The sequence below is a fragment of the Xenopus tropicalis genome, chromosome 2 (genome assembly GCF_000004195.4).
Source record: "Xenopus tropicalis strain Nigerian chromosome 2, UCB_Xtro_10.0, whole genome shotgun sequence".
NCBI lineage: Eukaryota > Metazoa > Chordata > Amphibia > Anura > Pipidae > Xenopus > Xenopus tropicalis.
Window position 1 is genome coordinate 167,303,209 of NC_030678.2, and position 23,076 is coordinate 167,326,284.

The 23,076-nt window shown below is 42.9% G+C and overlaps 1 protein-coding gene across 1 annotated transcript in view; it reads right to left on the reverse strand.

Moving 5' to 3' along the window:
* Positions 1–23,076, reverse strand: part of LOC116408912 (cyclic nucleotide-binding domain-containing protein 2-like) — a 185,572-nt gene that overhangs the window by 99,922 nt on the left and 62,574 nt on the right. The window contains exon 7 of the mRNA XM_031897345.1: positions 8,291–8,453. Within this exon, the coding sequence (XP_031753205.1) occupies positions 8,291–8,453 (163 nt within the window). The remainder of the gene's footprint in view (positions 1–8,290; positions 8,454–23,076) is intronic.

A 23,076-nucleotide genomic window follows, 5' to 3' on the forward strand; every position in this document is an offset into this window, starting at 1 on the left:
ACATAAGTCCGGCTGAAGCTGAAAAGCTTCCATCTGGTCTCTCTGCAAAGAGGGAATGCTCTGATGATGATAGGAAGGTAAAAAGGAGGGTGGAAACCTCCTCATCTTAATCACCCTGTAAATGGCTGTTCCCCCTCCAATTCGCGTCGTGACCATTAATGTCGCGAGCGTTAAGTCTGAAGGCGCAAGGAACACGGCCTTCTTTTTTCTCTCCCGAGTTGAGGCAGACATTTTATTTTTGCAAGAGACCAGATTATGCAATCTTCAGGTGCTCCATAGGGCCAAGAAGGAACGGGTGCACGGTCCTTCCTACTGGTCTCTTGCGGCCGAGACGTACAGCGGAGTGGCGGTCCTTTTTAAAACCAGTAAGGTAACAGTCAAACGGGTGATTGAGGTAGAGATGGGCAGATGTATGGTCTTAGACGTCCTGCTGAATGGGCAGAATCTTCGCCTTATTAATGTGTACGGTCCTCAGACCCTAAAGGCAAGGAGGGACCTGTTTAGCAGGATTAAGCTTTCTTTTTACAGCCCGGCCGATAATTTTTGGCGGTGACTTTAACACCGTGACTAGGCCTATGGATAGGGGAGGTGCCGCAGGTCGGCTGGGCTACGATAGCATTTACCTGAATAGCATAGTTAGTCAGGCCGGCCTAGAGGATGTGCACATTCGCCACTTCCCTGACCGCACGGGTTTCACTTTTTATAGAGGAACATGTAGAAGTAGGATAGACAGGTTTTTTGTTAAACAGGACTTCATAGTGTCTCCTCCTGAGGTGACAGCCGTGGAGTTCTCCGATCACTGTATGGTGAGTGTGTCCTTGAATGTTTCAGAATCCCCTCAGAGGGGAAGGGGTCTTTGGCGCCTGAATTCGGCCCTCCTGGGGGAGGAGTGTGTAAATCAGTCCTTCAGGGAGTTCTTTCAGGCTCAGGAATCCTTATTAGATCTGTGCAACACTAAGGCGGAGTGGTGGGAGATGGTCGAAAAGAGGGCAGCAGGACTCTTTCGAGGCCTAGCAAACAAGATACAAATTGATAAAGATCGTGCCTACCAATCTCTCAGGAGAAAGTTAGACAGACTGGTGTCTGATGGGGCCCAAGGTGGGGAAGTTGCCAGGGTCCGTGCCCTCATGAAGGAGTATCAGTATGACAGGTACTCTTCCCTGGTTTTGGAGAGGGACTACGGGAAGCACCACTCGCCCGACCCTTACCAAAACTGCCGGGAAGTGTTTTCCCGCAAGTCCATACACGGCTTGCAAAACGAGGCTGGGGTACTAGAGACTTCGGTCCCTGGTATTCTCAGAGTTGTTAAGAACTACTATGCTGAACTCCTGAAGGGGCAGGGGCTCTCCCGGGCCAATATGTCTTCCTTTCTGGAAGAGACCCCTATTCTGCAAGATGAGAATATTTCTTTTGATGAATTGGAGTGTGAGATTGGAGTTGAGGAGGTCAGGAAGGCAATTGAAGGCTTAGGCCTCAAAAAGTCTCCAGGGCCTGACGGTTTAACAGCCGAATTTTATAAACAGTTTGTTGATGTCCTGGCCCCTCGTCTCACAGAGGTATTCAATAGCACCCTGGAAGAGGGCCTACTCCCTCCCTCTATGAGACACTCAGCTCTTATTCTCCTCTCCAAGGGTTTGGACCAGTCTAAGGTTGAGAACTGGCGCCCCATCGCTCTTCTCAATACAGACCGAAAGATTCTGGCAAAGGTCATGTTCAACCGCCTTTTTCCTTTTGCAGAAAGGCTTCTTTCCCCCTCTCAGCACTGCACAGTGAAGGGCCGCAGCACCTTTTCCGCTGTCCTTGGCATCCGGGAGGTCCTAGAGCGGTGCAGGATCTGCGAGTGGGGTAAGTATCTGCTGACTTTGGATCAGTCAAAGGCTTTCGATAGGGTAAACCACGAGTATCTCTGGTTGCTCCTTGACAGGTACGGTCTTCCGGGTAAATTTGTTAATTGGCTAAAGATTTTGTATAAAGGGGCCGAGAGATTCCCACTTGTGAATGGTTGGTCCGGGGAGAGCTTTGGGGTTTCTTCTGGGGTCCGACAGGGCTGTCCTTTGCTTTATGTATTTGCCATTGATCCCCTCATAAGGCGGATAGAGTGCGATGCATTAGCAGGGGTTCCTCTGTCTCCCGGGAGGGCCCTGAAGGTCTCCGCTTATGCAGACGATGTCACAGTAGTCGTGTCCAGTGGGGAGGAGGCAGAGACTGTGGCACGGGTGCTAAGGGACTACTCAAGGGCCTCTGGGTCCTTGATTAATCAGAATAAGTGTGAAACTTTCTGGATGGGGAAGGGAGATCCTGCCTTCGATCTTCCGGATGTCTTCCCAGTGGCCCAGCCCAAAATTAAAATTCTTGGTATCGAATTTGGCCAGGGCGATTATGCCAAGCAAATTTGGGAGGGCAAGTTGGAAACCGCATCTGTTCTGGTGAACCGGTGGAAAGGGTTGAAATTTACCCTCAGAGAAAGGGTGGATCTTATCAAAACCTACCTGATTCCAATCTTTTTGTATCTCAGCCATGTGTGCCTTTTGCCAGAAGCTTTCTACGTTAAGATCAAAGGTCTCTTCTTCCAACTGTTATGGGGGAATAAGACAAACCTCATCAAAAGGAATATTACCTACCTACAAAGGAAGGAGGGGGGGTCTCGGTATGGTGAACCCCGTTGTGTTCTTCGTGAACACCTTTATTAAATACAACTATAACAACCTCCTCTTGGAGAAGCCTCCTTTGTGGGTGGAGATCTTCAGAGTTTGGGCCCTTCCTTTTCTTGAGTGTTGGATGAGAGGCGGCTTGGTAAAGAGCGTGCGTGCTCCTCATGCCCCTCTCCCGCCTTATGTTGCCGTGAGTCTGAAGGTGATGAGGCGGTGGTGTGTCTGTTGGGGAGATCAGGGCTTCTCCAAGAAGGGACATCGATAGGAGAGTCTTGGGTTCCTACTTTCATGCATCACTGGCCCTGAAAGACTGTCCAGACGAGGTGTTGAGATCAGGGCTTTCTTTAGTCAATTCCCCAAGGGTTCCCCCGAAGCTCAGGGATGTCGTCTGGCGCTCCTTCCACGGGAAGCTCTATGTTAATGGGAATCTGAAGTACAGACGCACTGATGACCGTGACTGCCCACGAGAGGAATGCTCTGGGGAAGTGGAAACAATGGACCACTTCTTGCTTCAGTGCCCCTTTAACATAGATGTTTACAAACAAGTCTCTGCTGCCTTGGGCATTCCTTGCCTCTCTGGTTGTAATTACCAGGAGTGGGCCTATGGGGCATTCAAGCGACACAGGGGGTATGATTTGGGCACTCTTTTCTTAGTCAGCTCTGTTGTCCGCTTTTACACCTGGAACACACGGTGCAAGGTTTCTCTCAGGCGGGAAGTCCTCCCCTGTCCAGTGGTGGTGGATATGGTACTGGGTGAGCTCGGGAAGATACGCTCTTTGGAGAGACAAAGGATGGATGAAGCAAGGTGGAAGGGTCTGTGGAGGGGCATTCAGTTTGACCCACCGTGAGTCTCTTGCTAATTCTGATGTCTCTTTGGTGATGGGCTAATACTTTTCACCCCCCTTAGATTTTTGCCTTCGTCGTATTTTTCTGATGGGGCTTCATACGGTTTTAGGTGAGTAGCCCAATCTTTTGTCTTCCTGGAGTCAGAGCCATGTTTTGTGTATATAGTTGTTTATAGTAGAGTGGCCCCCAGCCAGGCTGAGCCGCTCATTGGGGTAAAAATCGTAAGCTGAAAATGGAGCAGGTTTGTGAATATCTCAGGTGCAACTTTGTACATCAAAATTTGTGCAGTTGCCCACAGAGGAAGCAGAATTATATGAATAAGTTGGTTTTGTTTATCCTTTGTATGTAAATATTTTTTTGCTTTGCTTATTTGTTTGTTATTTATTTAGATTTATTGTATTAGGATGCAAGAATTCAATAAACAAAAATTTCCCCTGTACTAAGCACAATTCAGCAGGAACAGCCCCCAGAGTTTGCTCATAGCCTGTACAGAGAGATACCATAAAACTATGGCACATAGGGATTCCCCTGTACTAAGCACAATTCAGCAGGAACAGCCCCCTAAGTTTGCTCATAGCCTGTACAGAGAGATACCATAAAACTATGGCACATAGGGATTCCCCTGTACTAAGCACAATTCAGCAGGAACAGCCCCCTAAGTTTGCTCATAGCCTGTACAGAGAGATACCATAAAACTATGGCAGCATAGGGATTCCCTTGTACTAAGCACAATTCAGCAGGAACAGCCCCCTAAGTTTGCTCATAGCCTGTACAGAGAGATACCATAAAACTATGGCAGCATAAGGATTCCCCTATACTAAGCACAATTCAGCAGGAACAGCCCCCTAAGTTTGCTCATAGCCTGTACAGAGAGATACCATAAAACTATGGCACATAGGGATTCCCCTGTACTAAGCACAATTCAGCAGGAACAGGCCCCAGAGTTTGCTCATAGCCTGTACAAAGATACAATAAAATTATGCATTCTCTTAAAAAACAGGATAAAAAAAAGTCAGTGCTGTTTAACCATAAGGATTAGCAAACCCTATAGAGAATTCCAAGTGCAATAGTAGATTTATTAGTGGAATTATTGAACAAAAAAGCAAATGCATCTATAACCCTGCTAGAGTATTTATTTTTGCTTCTTTCATTTTTTTTTTTTATTTCCTTACTTTTCTATTTAACTGTGATAAGTGTTAAGTTCCCCTTTAACCTGTTCCTTTTCTGCTGAATTTTCCCAGCTCCCCCACATCTTAATGAAGGGAATACTGCCGGCTGGGGATTGACACAAATAAGGTTTGCAAGGTTGTACTAATGTCATTATTGGAGCTTTTTTTATCTCTGCCCATTTTTTAGGCTGTTCAGGTTTGATTCTGCTTGGCACATTTCAAATTAAGGAGACGGTCTGCGGAAAGGCTGTCAAACGATTAATGTCACTTGCAGTCTCACACCCTTGCCTTGAGATGCACATGATTAAATAAAGATGTGAAGTCTCGGAAAGTGCAGTAAGAAATCTACATGTACTCGGGCTGAGTCCCATAGACCGAGCTGCAGTGCATAAAAATATCTCATCCTGGTCCACTAAAAGCATGACAACCGGCCCGACGCTTGCTTTCATTACTGTAACGGCCAAAGCTAATGGATGATTGGTTGCTCTGGGTTACAAGACTTAGATCTTTATATCTATGTACCAAAATAACTTCCAAGTGCTTAGAAAGTAAACCAAGAAAATAAAATACCGTATATACTCGAGTATAAGCCGATCCGAATATAAGCCGAGGTACCTAATTTTACCTAAGAAAACTGGAAAAACTTATTGACTCGAGTATAAGCCTAGGGTGGGAAATGCAACCGCTACTGCTAAGTTTTAATAATCAAAATAAATACCAATAAAATTACATAAATTGAGGCATCAGTGGGGTATATGTTTTTCAATATTTATTTCAAAGAAAAACAGTAAACTAGCTCTGTAAGCGGAGAAGAGGGTCAACAAAAACAATATGAGTACTACCCCACGCTCATTGCACATTGGCAAACTGGCAGCAGACCCGGTCCCTGAGGAGATGTAAGGGGGAATAAGTATTGCTAGTAGGAGCCTAGGCCAGGGCACTGGAGGGTGTGGTTGTGGGGGGCCTAATTTGCACACAAAGGACAGAGGGTTCTAGTCTAGAGGGACCCATGGCACCCGACTCGAGTATAAGCACATTTTGGGTGCTGAAAAACTAGGCTTATACTCGAGTATATACAGTACTTTATTTACCCATCTCGAACGTAGCATTACATGGATCACAAACTGTAGTCAATACATTGACAGTATCCTAAAATTCTGCCAATGGCGAAATGCAGAGTTTCACTAGACCTGAGGCATTCTAGCAGATAGTTTTAGAAGATATTGAATGGAAAGTTCTTGTGAGTCCATCTGTAGTTGAGTCCTGCAGCGGGTCGGGTACCTGTGGGTTACCCGTAAAAAAAAAAAAAAAAGGGGTTAAATCTACAGGTAGGATTTTTGGATGCGGGTCTACAGGTCACAGACCAAGTTGCAGGTCTTATATATATTTCTTATCTAATATCATATTGTCTATATTTTTTATATACAGGTATGGGATCACTTATCCGGAAACCAGTTCTTCAGAAAGTTCTGAATTACGCAAAGGCCATCTCCCATAGACTCCATAATAAGCAAATAATTCTAATTTTTTATAAATGATTTACTTTTTCTCTGTAATAATAAAACAGTACCTGTACTTGATCCCAACTAAGATATAATTACCCCTTATTGGGGGCAGAACAGCCCTATTGGGTTTATTTAATGGTTAAATGATTCCCTTTTCTCTGTAATAATAAAACAGTACCTGTACTTGATCCCAACTAAGATATAATTACCCCTTATTGGGGGCAGAACAGCCCTATTGGGTTTATTTCATGGTTAAATGATTCCCTTTTCTCTGTAATAATAAACAGTACCTGTACTTGATCCCAACTAAGATATAATTACCCCTTATTGGGGGCAGAACAGCCCTATTGGGTTTATTTAATGGTTAAATGATTCCCTTTTCTCTGTAATAATAAAACAGTACCTGTACTTGATCCCAACTAAGATATAATTACCCCTTATTGGGGCAGAACAGCCCTATTGGGTTTATTTAATGGTTAAATGATTCCCTTTTCTCTGTAATAATAAAACAGTACCTGTACTTGATCCCAACTAAGATATAATTACCCCTTATTGGGGGCAGAACAGCCCTATTGGGTTTATTTAATGGTTAAATGATTCCCTTTTCTCTGTAATAATAAAACAGTACCTGTACTTGATCCCAACTAAGATATAATTACCCCTTATTGGGGGCAGAACAGCCCTATTGGGTTTATTTAATGGTTAAATGATTCCCTTTTCTCTGTAATAATAAAACAGTACCTGTACTTGATCCCAACTAAGATATAATTACCCCTTATTGGGGGCAGAACAGCCCTATTGGGTTTATTTAATGGTTAAATGATTCCCTTGGACGCTGGATGAAAGCTGCTATTTGTTTTAGGAAAATGTGATGGTGCTGGCGAATGGAGGGGATATTACAGTTCAGATGATGTGGTTAGATACATGGTAGGAAAATGTAGGGTTTAAACAAGTGGCTAAATCGTGGATTGTAGTCCTGCATAAAGATAGTGTAGGGGATCAGAGAACTCTTTCCCCTGTTTTTCTGTCTGTGACATCATCCAGCCCGGTTACAGACTGGGGAGAAACCCGATTGGCTGGATGCCCCAGTGCACTACATGGGAGCAGCCACCCTTCTAAAGGGGAAGGTACTCTGGGGCAGGTAGCGCTACCTGGGGGGACTGGATTGAATAAAAAGGGTTGGGGTCTATCCGGATCCAAAGTTGGGACTGGGCACCTAAAGGGACTGTGCCAAGAGTGGATAGGCTGCACAGGTTCCTTAGGGCAGGATAATCAGTCATCCATAACTATTCCTTGCTGCAAAGTGTGTGCTAATTATTTTTTTCTAGTGGAAATCCCCTTGAGGTATGCTCCTCAGTGTCCACTAGGTGGAGGCACTGCACAAAATTTCAGTTCCTAGTATCTTTCACATTGCAAAGAGAACAAAATCTCCTGTTTATGCAAGTATACAGCCCAAAGAAGTGAGTGTGCACTAGCTATGTACCTAGTTGAAAATATGTATTAAAGAGATACAGACACCAAAAATTAAACCTTTTTTTACATCTATCATAACATTGTCTTTGCATGACCTTCATTTATGCCATAAAAGTATTTGCCCAATGCTTTTATATTACCTGTCTGATTCCCCATGTTCCCATATAAGGGGGCGGCCATATTTGTGTAGCAGGAGGCTGTTAGCATTAGAAGCTGTAACTGACAGACTGAGAAGTGACAGTCAGGTTGGCCAAACAGTCAGGTTTAGGAACTTCAAGTAACAATTATTTACAAAAGCAAATCTCTCAGCAAAAATCAAACAACATGACCTATAGGCAACTTTTTATGTACATTCATACTTTGAGGAGTCGTTATTTAGTGTCAGTATCACTTTAAGTGAGGCAAGCCTATTATGATGCAGTATGTAGAACTTTATAATCCATTAAATTAATTGCCACGCTGGAACTGCGTTGTACTAAGAATCTGCAATGCCTCCTCCCTCTTCCCTTCCCGCTTCCTAGCCCACCCGACCTTGTTTGTTACTTGAAAAGTTCTTAATTAATCAAGGATAGAAGCCGTGCTGAATAAATGAATCTCCATCCCTAATTATATTTTGCTTCCTATAAACTTAAATGCAAGTTCATACCCCAAAGTATTTGCCTTTTTTGAGAAAAGCCACCGTGTTGGAGAAATGCTCGCCCGTCTCTTTGTTCCGAGACACCTTGGTGACCACGGCCGTGCCGGAGAGAATCAGGTAGAAATTCTGGGGAACATGACCTTGCCTGATGATCACTCTCCCAGGGCCGAAACTATAAAAGTAAAGTGAAAGCGAGCATTAGAATTCCGCACACGCGCAGCCAAGCCAGTCGAAGCTTTAATAGCTCTATGTTTCATAAATATTAAATCAAGCAGGAGAAAGTTATCACCTTGCATATTAACTACCGTCTGGCACTTTTATGGTAAATAAACATTAAAACGAAGGGAGGAGAAAAAAAAAACCAAAAAAACTACTTTTTGGCATGGGAGAAAAATCCAGAAATGCCAATAATGATTTGTTGCACCAATAAAAAAGGCTCAAAATATTTGCGGCACTAATTTTTTAGGATTCGTGAAATACTGTTTTATAGCGACGGTTGTTTATAGCGGGTTTGGCTTGGCTTTAACATTCGGCATAAAATTTCCTGATATTTGTATTTCGCTGCCCTTTAGAATTCTGGGAGCAAAGGCAAAAGGAATCAGTATTTGATTGGAAGAACATGAGCTTTCAATGTCTCCTCGTATCACCGCGTAGAAATCCTTCGGTCGTATGGAGAGCAGAATCCAGGGGAACGTTCTACTCATTTCTCTTTATCATGATAGGGAGCGGAATTAAATATGGGTCAGACATTATCGGCCCAGGGAATTTAGCATTGGATAATATTAGTTTATTAGACATCCTGCATAAGATGCTAGGGGTACCTGTCAGATAATGGTGTCATATTCTTATCTGGTTTTGCTGAATTTATACACAATTTTATCCTTGAATTAACATTTAGTATATTACAGGGGAAGTAAGAAGCTAAGGAGCTTTCTATTGCGGCTGGTAAATTTACAGGCAAAATAAATAAACCTACAAGATAAAGTTCATAAAATGATTTCAGTTATTCCGGCAAAAGTTAGAAAATTTGGGTCCAGATTTTCCACCCCTGAAGTTGCATCCCCCACTGTGCAGTTATAGTAGTTTTTCTCAGTGTTTGTAGCAGTGAATTTGTTTGAATTGTACAGATCTCTGGGTCAGTGAATTCTCTCGCCTTTATTGGATTTGACTGATTACCTGGTTGACCCTTCCTGGCTTCCAACTTATTCCCCTGCCTTTCCCAGACGACTGTTCCCCAGCCTTGCCAAGTGGTGTTCTTCCAGCTCTGAGACACCACCCTGCTTGCAACTTGTTTCTAACAATCATTATTATCAGTCGGCATAGTTCCATATTGCTCTCAAAGCACCAAACACAAGTGCTTCTTCGCCAAACTGATGGAATGCATTTGGGACACAGCAAGTAAGTGACCACCTCTCTTGCAGTCAGACAGAGAACAGGCAAAGAGAGCATTAATACTTAAGGTCCCCATATACGCTGAGATCCACTCGCTTGGCGAGGTCCCTGGGGCCAAACGATCGAATTATACTGGCGACAAGGGGCAGTCGGTTCGGGGACCGCATCAACAAGCCAATGCGGTCCCCGATCCGACTGAATTTTCTAACCTGGCTGATCGATATCTGGCCAATTTCAGGCCAGATATTGGTCGGCCAGGCCCCTCGTTTCTGCCCCTACACGGGCAGATAAGCTGCCGAATCGGTCCAAGGGACCTGCCTGTGTATGGGGACCTTTAGACTCGCAGTCGCTTTTCGCTACTATATAGAGACTTATCTGCTCAGTTATTGGTTTCTGCAAGCCGCTTATTCCCTCTTCCAGCTTCTCAAGGCTACTACTGGTTTCTGATTGGCCAAGGGATATTCTTGATAATTTTGACATCTTCGAACAAGTGGTGAGGGAAATGTATGTATATCTTTTTTTATAAAGTGCTACTTATGTACGCAGCGCTGTACAGTAGAATACATTAATACAAACAGGGGGTTATTAAGATAATAATAGATAAATACACAGTATAACAATAAATACAAATAAATACAAGATACAGTTGCAATAAGTTAAGAGTTGAAGACACAAGAGGATGGAGGTCCCTGCCCCGTAGAGCTTACAATCTATATGGGAGGGTAACTTACAGACACTAATAGGCAAATATAAGTGCTGTAGGTCACAGTGGGTGACACTACAATATAAGTGCCAGTTCTCAGATCAGGTAGAAATGGGGGTTGGGTAATGATGCGTAATTTAAAGGAGAGGGAAAGTCATTTTGGCATTTTACTGCCAATAGATTCGCCACATTAGAGCCACCTAGAATGCTATATTTATTCTGTAGAAAGCCTTACTATACCTGAGTAAAGAGCCCTCCAATAACAGCTGCCATTTTAGCTTCATCTTGGTACCTTCCTGCTGCAGTTATAGCCGTTAGTGAGTTCTTATGCATTCTTATATGAGGGGGGAGCAGGAGAAGGAGAGAACTGAGAAGACTCATGCCCCAAACCTGAATGAGCCCTAAAAGAGAGGAAGTCTGATACTGAATAACATGTTTACAAAAAAGGAGATAAGAAATCCTGTGTTTCTTTTGATAGAGGACTCAGTGCTGCGTTTCTGTGAGTACTTAGGCTGTATTTACATAGACCTTTCTGATAAAGCTTAGTTTTTACCTTTCCTTCTCCTTTACTGCAGATTTAACGGTTTTAAATCTGTCCAATCTCCATCCACTCAGTTTCCAAAATCATTTCTGCTGACGAGTAATTTGACCACCATCAGCAGCTATTAAGCTTGTGCTAATGAAGATGTTTCACTGAACTCAGCATAGTTCAAAAGAAGTTCAGAGTTGATACAATCAATAAGATATTACACCGAGTTCATAACAAGGTTCTGGGTTATTGATATCCCCCATTCCCCGAGTTGGCTGTATTAATACAGATTTCTCCTCGTATATGAATTCCTGGGGGCTATTTTCTTATACAGAAAACGAGTTCGATAGCGTTAATAAAACCCTACTTTTGATATAAGCTCAAGGGAAAGATGTATTTTTGAACACCAAGGAGTTCTAAAGCGACAGCCAACAAATCTTTATATAAACGCTACAGTTTGATGACTTCACTTCAGTTTAGCATAACAGATAGTAAAGGAGCGGCAGATAGGCAGGAGCGTAATGGATTGTCTTACCCTGACACCATTCATTCTTTTTTATTGTACGTCTGTTCAGTACATTAAGCAGAAAGAAAACACACCGGCGAGATTAAAGGTTCCATTTGTCTGTCTTTATAAAAGACCCTAAGAGGGCCGATATAGAGAAAGTTGATCTCCTGCAATGGAAATGCTCAAACACTCGACGACGATGCTCCGTTTGATGAAGTGACATCTCTTAACTCTACATAAACAGAAACCGTCGGATTGTATTTGCTTTGTGCGAAACCCACACGTTTTATAAATGTTTAAATATAATCTGACAAAGAAAATAAACCTCAGGCTTCTAAGAAATGATGTAATGCCACTAAAATGATGCTACAAAGAGATTATCGCGGATTCAAACTTTCGAGTCCAACATCTACAATTTCTGGAAATGTGTTTTTAAACAGTCTAAGATGGATGTTAGTATTCACTGGGAAGGTTCTTACAAGACTTAAATAGAAACATTCTGTCCTCACTTTGGACTTGCCAACAAGTGGCGGGGTTCAGATGCAGGATTTTGAGTGGGGGGAACTATAGCCCCCATCAAAATGTAAGGATCTTTTTGGTGCAGTGGTGGACACTGTGAATTCATGTCTAATGGACTGCAGAGCATAGCTTTAATTCAATTTTAGCAATAAAGTCAAGCTTTGAATGACCTTCATGGTCCAAGAAAATGTTTGCTTTGCCCACTAATGCCATAGTGCTAGGAGCACTCAGCTTCTCTCCCAAGATGGTGATGCCCATGGTCCCAACATTATGTTGGAATTTTGCCACGTGGTGTTGTGGTGTCATCGTGTCACGTTCGGCATGAAAACTCAAAATAAAAAGACTACAGACACCTGTGTTTAATTCTCGGATAAGACGTTTTGTATGTATGTATGTATAACTTTATTTATAAAGCGCCACAAGGATACGCAGCGCTGTACAGTGTTACAGAATACACAATTACACACAGGGAGGACAAGTGTTATAATAAATACAATAAATAAGTATAAATACACAGGGAGTAAGTGCCATGTGGTATGAGACACGGTAGGAAGGAGGTCCCTGCCCCGTAGAGCTTACAGACTAAGTGGTTGGGTAACATACAGGCACAAACTGGAAGGTAAGAGTGCATCAGGTATGGGCATTTGCCCTTAAGCGCAGGACTGGGCAAAATAATGTTTTAGTGCTCCAGAAGGTAACAGCTGAGTTTTTGCTTAAAGAGAGTGGGTGAGTGTTCCCTACGGAGGGATTCAGGGATAGAGTTCCGGAGGGAAGGAGCAGCGAGATAGAAAGGTTTAAGACGAGAGAGCGCAGTGGGTGTGGATGGTGTAAAAAGACGGAGGCTCTGAGAGGAGCGGAGGAGACGACCAGGAACATGTAGGGAGACCAGTGGAGGAATGTAGTGAGGAGCAGAGGAGGGAAGGGCTGTGAATGTTAGCAGAAGGATTCTGTAAGCTCCTTTGCTTAACAGGCAGCCATGCTAGAGAGACGTTTCTGTAAGTGCCTAAATTTCTTTCCTGGTCTTCTGGTTCCTGACTTTGCTATCCTGTGAAATTAACTAAGAGACTCTCTCTAAACCCTTTGGATACCTGGTTTGTGCCAAGGAGTTACCTGCCAGTACTCTGCTTTCTCCATGGTCCCAACTTCAACCAGGAAAAGACCGAGCGGGCCCTGACAGCTGGGCAATGTTGTGCGTTGAGTAATTCTTCTCTTGAATTAGTATACCAATAGATACATTTGACAGGTCTGACTGCATTTTTGCTTCAGTGAAGTGTGGGTAGCGTTTGGCCCAGCGATGTGACGTCAGGGGACATGCTGATGTCACTTTGGCGCCAAATAGCGTAACTTTGCTTGTTATCATTGCCCAAGCTGGCTCTGTGTATCCAGACCTTTGCTAAAGGTGCCCATACACCTTAAGATCCACTCGCTTGGCGATGTCGCCAAGCGAGTGGATCTTCTCCTGATATCCCCCACCCACAATCGAATTATAACGATGGGTATAGGCAAAGAAATTGGCCAGATCTCGATTGGGCAGGTTAAAAAATCTAGTCGGATCGGGGACCGCATTGGCTCGTTGATGTGGTCCCCAATCCGATTTTTTAACATGCCCGATCGAGATCTGGCCGATTTCAGGCCCGTCGGTAGTGCCCATACATGGGCTGATTAGCTGCCGAATTGGTCTAGGGGACCCATATTATCAGCTAGAATCGGCCCGTGTATGGGGACCTTAAGCCTTGCTTTTGATTGTTCTGTTGGTTTTTGTTTCTTCGCCTGGTTTTATGACGCTGAATCTTCGCTGCCTTTTCTCAACCCTTTGCCTGACTCTGACATTGCCTCTGCCTGACCCCTTTTGTACTGGGTTTCTGTAACAGCCTTGGAAGTGTATAGAATCTCTGTCTTCCCCGTAGCAGAAAGTCCGGGCCCTGAAATGGCATCAGTGAAAAACGAGGTTGCCAGGCTCTTCTATTTCACCTAAAAGCTTGTTACTAGCAGTCTATGGGCTTCCTCATACTACAGTCCATAACAGATTTATTATATACTGATTTAAACTATACTGAAGTTAAACATGAAATAAGGGAAACTTCAAAAAGCTTTATAGCTAAGCAATATATCCACTACAACATCACATCATTCTTTTACTCCCTTCTCATTAATATTATATTTTGAAAACAACTTGCCTTTGCTTTTATTTGAAAGGTATTGATGGCTAAATATTACTACTCATCCCCATTTCCAATAGCAGATCTTTGAAGTGTACATCTTCTGTTCAGAGGTGGATACATTGCAACTCTAGAGCAACTCGGCTAATAAGAAGCATAGATATCAGAGTTGTACCAACATTCCCAGGGCAGAATATTTTCAATACCTGGCTATGCCCTTTATTCCCAAAATGGAAGACCAAAGTTGCAGTCAGTGGAATGGAATTATAAAATTGGTGGCTTTTACCCAAAAGGTTATCAGATAACTTACTGTTTCTGTATCCACCATGAGCGAGGGTTTAGTAATTGTAGCAGAGAAGTTGCACAAAAAGCTCTGCGTATTTAGTTATTGTGTTAAAAACGAGCCAAGTTAAGTATATAAAGTTTCACTTCTAACAAATCCTGGTGGCACTGCAGACCGAATTAAATCTTAAAGTATTGGTAGTACAGCGTGGCAGTTTTATGCTCTGTGCGGCACATTAAACTCCATAGGTCTTTAACTGCACATAGTTCAGCCTGAAACACTGGCACATTTGCAGACGACTTGAAAGCAGCAGCATGAGCAAAATGGCAAAAGGGGGGAAAAGTCTCAAAGCCAAAGTGAAGGGCAAGCTACAGAGAGGGAAGAAAGGTGAAAAGTTATGTTTTATATTAAAACAATGTGACTGCTGTTGATACAGAAAGAGCATGAATATGAGTTGAAAAGAAAGGGCACACAAAGGAACAATAGCAATCTGAACACTGGCAATAGATTAAATTCATAAATTCATGGCTGGCAACTGTGAAACACAGACACAGAAGTAGCAGTGGTTTTTTAACCCTGTCGGTTGGCAAATGAATTATCTTTGGCATGGCCACAAGGTGCCGGCACTGCAGAGTATACATTTTCTCTTAAGAGGAAAAGGAAAGGCTAAATCACTGGGGGCGGGGTGCCAAATATTAGGCTCCACCCAGTAATTGTAATGGCTTACCTGAAACCCCTGGCAAAGAACTGCCCCGGCCCACGGTAGCTATGACAAAGCATTCCTCTTCCTTCTGTCTTAATTCTTCAAAATCCTGGCGTCCAACACATGAGCAGTGGAGCAAAAAAGCCAGCTTTTTTTGTTAAACTCAGCTTTTGACTCTACTGCATAATGGCAAAGATCGAACGCTTGCTCACATACTCCCTGGCCAGTGCAGTTTTCTCTCAACAGGAGCACCGGCCGGGGTTTCAGGTAAGCGAATAAAGTCACTGGGGGGTGCCAACATTTTGTGATGTAGCCTTTCCTTCTCCTTTAATCTTCATTTGGCAGCATGTCCATCTGGTTATACAAGATCTGATTCGGTTTGAACTATTGGAAAATGGTATTCTTTCAAAAAGGGAAAGCCCTTGAAAGATTGATATGAGATTGAGGTTAATACATAAAAAAGGAAGGTTAGACTGATTGGAGCTCTTTCAACTATAATCTAAGGCTACATCAAACTTTTGGCAAACTTATATACACTGAGACCATCACTGTATCAATAATGACCCCCTTCAGTTCAAGTCTGGCAATGGTAGTGTAGTTCACGTGTAGCAAAGCTTTGATATTCATTGGTCTTTGTTACAAAGATACTAGGGAAATCTTCCTAAGGGAGTAGTCAAGAATTTGAGGTCAACATCTCAACAACCACCCCAGACAACACCTCAATTTGACAAGTGGAACCATCTGTGCATTCTGCCACTATGCCAGCAATGATGCCCTCTCTGCAAACACCCACAGTTCCACCACGTGTGTCTTCCCATTTCACTGCTTTAAATTGCCCCTAAAGAGATCAATAAAAACCAACTATTTCAAAAATGAGTTTTGTTGTGGAACATGCCATGAGAACAACCAAAGTCACTCACATTCATTACTAGAGCTAAAATGACAAAGATAAACTGAGACTACACGGGTCCAGTATGGCAGACCTGCAACCCAACCCAGACCCAACACCCGACCCGCACCCTCCTATGCCCCCTTCCTGACCCTACCCACAATGGGTTTACTTGCCTTCTCACCCTATGACCTGCAACCTCTCAAGTGACGTCACTGTGGGCCGGAAGTGACATCACTCAGGAGGTGGATTAACCAGGTAAGAGTAAAAATAGCATTACCATCAGAGGAGGGACGGCAGGAATAATTCCACACTTGAGACAGGGACCCAGGCTGGTACCCGCAGACCACCCACATAGTAAGGGAATCTCTTTCTGTCTGTGACATGATCAAGCCCAGTTACAAACTGGAGAGAAACACGATTGGCTGGGAGCCCCAGTGCACTTCTGGGAGGAAGGAAGTGCCTGACTTTGGAGCCAAAAATCAGGGGTGGGGTCAGCCGGTTATAAAGGGAGCCCTGCTGCATCCAGCTAGAGAGTGAGAGGCAAATCCAGAGGGACAGAGAGCAGTAGACAAGTGACTGAACTACCAGTGATTAGAGAGGCTGGGGAGTGCTCCAGCCTAAGGAAAGAGAGTTGTTTGTAGATGTCTGTTGTCATCCTTGTGTGAGGAAAGGTGTTTCTTGTGTGCCTGCTACGTGGGAGCCACGACCTATCCAAAGGGAGAGGTACTTTGGGGCAGGTAGCGCTACCTGGGAAACTAAAGAGATCTGGGGAAGGGTATTTCCCGCAGGAGCAGTTTGTAACTCAAAGAGGGAGAAATGAAAATAGTGTAATAAGCCTTCTTTAACAAGAGGTGAACAATTAGCTTTGGAAGCCCTTAAATAAGATGATAGTATAATCATTAAGGCAGCTGATAAAGGTGATTATGGTTAAAGATAAATATTTAGACATGTGTCAGACTTTTCTGAACAAGGAGACTATGTATAACATTCTAAAAATAAAAAATACATTAGAAGTTTTTAAATAAAAAATCAAGAGTATTGTTAGATGAAGCAAAAGAAAATGGAATTCTGACTGAAGCAGAATGGAGTTATATTAAAGTAAAATACCCAATTGTGCCGGTCTTATATGGCCACCCAAAAATACATGAAAATCGGGTAAAGATTTCGGGAATAGGATCTATTAACCTATCATCTCAGTATATAGCTGTAATGTTACAAAAGTATGTGATATTACCGTCGCTTTTGAGGGACTTAACCCAGTTAATACAAATATTACAAGATTTTAAATGGGAACCAGGCACAATACTTGCAAGTTTTGATGTAAAATCACTTTATACATCAAATAGGCATAATCAAGGCCTTAAAGCCACAGCACATTTTAAAATGAGGATAATACAATACCATTACTTCAGAAAGAATTTATTTAAAAGGGATTTATATTGGAACATAATTTCTTTTGGTTTCAAGACAAATATTATCTTCAGGTATGCGGGGCCGCCATGGGGACTAGGTTTACTCCCAGCTACGATAATCTACAAATGGTTATTGGGAGACCTGTCATATCTTCCCCTTGACTGAGCTGGGGGCAAACGTGTCCCTATGGCGCCGCTATACAGACAATATTATATTGATATGGAAAGAAAGAAAAAGATTTAGAAAAGTTTGTAAACTCCCTTGGTCAAAATTATCTAAATTGAGAATAATCTCTGACACACAGTACAGAAAGAGTATACTTTCTGGATTAAGAAAAATATATGTATATATACATACAAGAGAGCAAAACAGAGCACACCCTATAGAAAATCAAACGCCCTGGGTGCTGGCCAAAATCAATATTAAAGAAACAGAGTACCGCACACACAGGGACTTTGGGAAAAATATTTATTGAAAAAGATCCGACGTTTCGAGCACTAACGGTGCTCTTCCTCAGGTACAAACCAGGAGACTGCGTACAAACAACCCCCTTAAATACCCCACTAAAAAAAAAAAGGGCGCCAAAGCATAGTGGCAGTAACCATAGCAACCCCTCTACACAAGCACTTGTTTGTACGTAGTCTTCTGGTTTGTCCCTGAGGAAGAGCACCGTTAGTGCTTGAAACGTCGGATCTTTTTCAGATGTGTGTGCGGTACTCTGTTTCTTTATATATATATATATATATAAAATGCAAAAATACATTGCAAAACCTTTTTAATGTTTGTTTGCCAACTCCTGAGCTGTGGAGCACAGGCTTTTTAAAGTTGAGGAGCGAAAGTCTGGATCCGAGGGAGAATGGATTTTTGTGAGTGTCGGCCAGGAGAGGAGAGATCTTAGGAACTTTGGAAGAAAGAATGATGGTCTGGGGAAGTGTTTTATGGTTTAGTGCAGTGCCTCTGGTGGTTTCAATGAAAGACCCTAAAGCAAAGTCTGTACAGAATTGATTTGCTCAGATAAGGAGGAAAGGACTTGCATGTCCTGTAAAAAGCCCAGACATTAACCCAACTAAAAACGTTGGAATTCCGGAATTCATTTGCAAACCAATTGCCAGTTAGCCCTGATTATAAAACCTCAGTGCCCAGCCTCAACAATGCTCTTGTAAATGGAAGCAACAATGTTCCAACCTGTCTTCTACTTCATGGATTATCAGGCAGATGTCCATTGGGAAAGACACCTATCCATGGCCCAATAAGATCTAAGCTCATTCTGGAGGGGTCGGGTCAACAGATAATATTGAAATATGAATCCATACGATAATTCCCAAGTACTGTATGTTTGTTACACAAACATATGATATAACCTTAAAAATAAACTATCCACCTAAAATTAGATCTGTAGACTTTTATATCAAGAAACTAAAAGTGCTGTACTACCTTACTGTACGTTTAAGGCAGTCAAAGAAGAAAAGAATTATTATACTATGTCCAAGCCCCTCTTCTCTATCATGAAGATCCCACGTGCCCTTTAATTTAATCATACCCAAACTTCAGAGCGGCAGAATAGTTCCTTTCAGAAATGATATGAAAGAGTGACTCCTCTATATACAAAACTTCCTGATTTATCCTCTAAGCATTGCCTTTTCTTTACAACTGCCCTAAGAAGACAATATAAACTGGGATATGGCATTTGATGTTGAGTAAGCTGTGCGCATCATATTCAAATCTAAGGGATGAAAGCAGCACAGATGTAAAATCCACACCAAAGCAATACAAAGAAAAAATGAAAATCAAGATTGAAGACATTAAACTGGATATTCAAGAGAAAAGTTTAGTACACGGAAGGACTACTGAATAAAGTTACGCTATTTGTGCGGGATTTTATCAGCTGGGCTTTCATGGCGGCTGCTTAACCCACTGCACAGATCTCAGAGTCCAATGTCACTTTGTCTGAAAATAATGTCTGCACCCCATTCTTTAGGCACATTTGCACAGCGGGGTTTGACACAGCATGGAGGAGGAACACTGGAGACACCTTCAAGGTGGGGGTAGCTTCAGGCTTCTCCTGCGTCAACTGGCACACTGCATGTGATGCATATGAGCAGATCAGGAAGGAACATTGGCGCTTTCCACCAAAATATGCAAGGAATGTGTCTATAAAGATCGTCATTAATACAATATCTAGTAGAATTAAGTCTAAAGCAACTGGACTTTTCTGAGTTTTTCTTGAAAATATTTCACCACTCATCTGAGTCGCTTCTTCAGATCAAATGACTGGTAGGGAATTTTTGCAGTTTCACAACAGTTCACACTTCCAGTCATGTACCCCTGCATCAATGAGAATCATGGTACCATTGTGACTGGATCATACCTTTTAACACCTGTCAGTTATAGCCAACACCTAACTGAATAAGTTCAATGGAACCATTGTGATTGGATGTCTGTGACTGTACTACCCTCAAGGGTTTAAATACCGGGGAATTCCCTACCAGTCATTTGAACTGAAGAAGTCACTCGGATAAGCAGTGAAACGTTTTCACAGAAAACTCAGAAAAGTCCAGTAGTTTTAGACTTAATTCTATTAAATACTGTATGCAAGGAATGGCTTTGGGAGCAAGTACCTTTAACAACCTTTTCGTTCTCTTAGAATTTCAGCGTCATTGTGCTCACAAGGGACAGTTGTGCCTAGTATGGAGTACTGTTGTTTCTGGGGGTGTGGGATAGTATAGGGCAGGAGTCCCCAACCTTTCTTACTCGTGAGCCACAGTCAAATGTAAAAAGACTTGGGGAGCAACACAAGCACCATAAAAGTTCATGGAGGAGCCAAATAAGGGCTGTGATTGGCTATAAGGCAGCCTCTATGCACCCTATCAGCTTACAGGGGCTTTATTTGGTAGGAAATCTTGTTTTTATTCAACCAAAACTTGCCCCCAAGTCAGGAATTCCAAAATAACTCCCTGGTTTGGGGGCACTGAGAGCAGCACCCAAGGGGTTGGGGAGCAACAAGTTGCCCCCGAGCCACTGGTTGGGGATCACTGGTATAGGGGGAGGGGCCTTCTTAGGAACCCGATTTGCTTAGAGGTAACAATGCTGGCAGATGTTTAGTTATCCATGGGGACCAGACTCCGTCAATTGTTTTAGGGCAGTCTCTACTCATGTAGGTTAACTGGTCTAAGGGGACTGAGTTTTTGAACAATTCTATCCACTTCTTTACTTTTGTGCTTGTTCTGATTTCCATTTGATTGCTATTAGTCACTTTTGGCATGAATATAAAGGAAACATAATAATGCCTGATCTGCTGTAGTCAGGCCCGGATTTGTGGCAAGGCCACAAAGGCCCAGGCCTAGGGCGGCACAAACTAAGGGGTGCCCGCCGCAGCGAAATATTAAAATTTTGCTCCCATACGGAGCAATGGGGACCTATCCCCACTGCTCCATATGGGAGTTTTAACGGTCGGGGGGGGGGGTTTGTGTGTTCGCACATGCCTCAGGCGCCCCCATTAGAGATCTGGCGCTGGCTGTAGTCCTCTACTTGGTTCAGAAAAAGTAGAGTTAGGTCTAGGGGTACTATGAGAGCTAACAGGCAACTGTTTTTCACTGTGACTTTTGTCCAGAATTTTTGGATAATTCCATGCCATGGGAGCACTTGGGGCAAATGTTAGGTATAGTGGGGTTTATCAGGTGGAGTCTATGAGGGTTAGACGCAAGTACACCAAGCTAATTGATGCGGGATGCTGAGAGAACCCTGGGGCTACCACCTGTTCCAGAGGTAGGAGGCAAGAGGGAGGCAGTGGCTGTGAGCACAACTCTATGGAAGTGAAAGGAGTGCATTTTGGTGCAAGTACCTTTAATAAATGGGGTTACTAACTGTGGGGACATTTGTGTGGCTGCAACTGTGGTAGCAGATGTAAATAACCCCTTAAAGTCAAATAATTATTGCTTTAGAACTGACAATACGGAGGACAGCTTTGCTTGATAAGGGCTTGAATGGATATACTTTCCCTATACTTCTCTTATCAAACAGTATATCTATGAAACCTGTTTCCAGCTCAGTATCAAGCCTTTCCTGGGTGGTTTACAGACAACAAATGTGTTATACAGTTCCCAGCAAATGTGTAATACCCGTTCAGAAAAAAAAAAAAAAAATAGTAGTAAATGCCAGTGGGAAAAATTTCCATATCAAATGCCGTTTCAGGAACGTATTCCAAGGAACAAGAAAATGAGCACTAAATAATACGCGCAGATCCTGTTGTATATAAATTCAAAGTAAAAGCACCCAAATGTATTTTACTCAAAGGAAACATATTTAAACGAGTGTGGAATTTGGTTTGCTAATGTCGGCGGCACAGCGAGGACGCCGCTCCGGAGCTCTATACGGCTTCTACGCCGAATAAACTATTTCCGAATGTAAATAAAGCAGATGGGGGAAACATTCAAGTGATCATAAGATGCAATGAAAACATATCTCGGATACAATTATTCAGTGTGTTGTTGGGTCAGAGGAAGCCTTTCAATGGATCAGAATAATTTTTATTTACAACATAAAGAGCCTTGGGAACCTGGAAGTTGCTTTTTTTTTTTTTTTAACGGAATAAAGTAACTCCTTTTTCTATCCCCGAAGCAGAGCTATTTTTTAGCCCTGGGATTTCATTTGGAGCTCAGTCTAACACCCTAAACAGATGGTATCGGGGCTGGGACACACACGGTGTTTGGCTTAGTGCTCAATAATGTTTTCCCTGTATTCAGATATACATTCCAACTTCTTTCTTAATATGTAACTAAACTTTCATCCCACTCAATATCACTCTATCACTATTCACATAACCATTCTCTATATTTAGTTGGTTGTAAAAAGAAACCTTTTCTTGAGCTGCATTATAAACTATATTATGGGCATGACTTACCAGCAGTAGGTGAAGGTCCTTGAGTATGAAAAACTACATAAGACTTCAAGTCCAGTGTCGGACCCACCTGAAAACCTTAGACCATGGGCCCACTCTCTAAATATTTTTTTCCTCACTCAGCCACTTAATTCCCCAAGTCTCTTTTATTTATATGCTAGTATCTATTCTTCCATCTACAGCAGGGGTCCCCAACCGCCGGGCCGCGGACCAGTTCCGGGCCATGGACGGCATGGTAGTGGGCCACATCAGTTCCCGCAGTGCACAAAAACCACACGATGCACACACCCCAGCGCGTTGCATGAATAACGCGTCTGAAGTTTGTGTCGCGTCGCCCCCCTCTCCCGCCGGTCCGTGGAAATGTTTTTTTTCCTCCTACCGGGCCTTGGTGCTAAAAAGGTTGGGGCCCCCTGATCTACAGTATTTCTCCTCTTTGTTCCCACTCAGAAATAGGGAATGACCATGAAACAGGCCAAATGGTCAGGAGCAGGAGGGCCCACCAGTCCGACACTGTTCAACTCCCACAATGCATTGCATGTTCCTGTGATTTAGACTGGAAAGGGCGCAAACCACCGTGTTTTTGTACCCTGAGCCACCAGGTACAAACCCCCCCACACGCTTGCTCATCAGTAGTATAGTTTCCATCTAAATTAGGAACACTTCTGTCCATTTGAACAACAGGCTATTATTAATATATCATTAGCCTTTATTTTATTTCTATATTCTGCCCAACCCCACTTGTTTAAGAACATAATATTTCCTGGTTGCCAAAGCAGCCCTGAACCACCAGATGCACC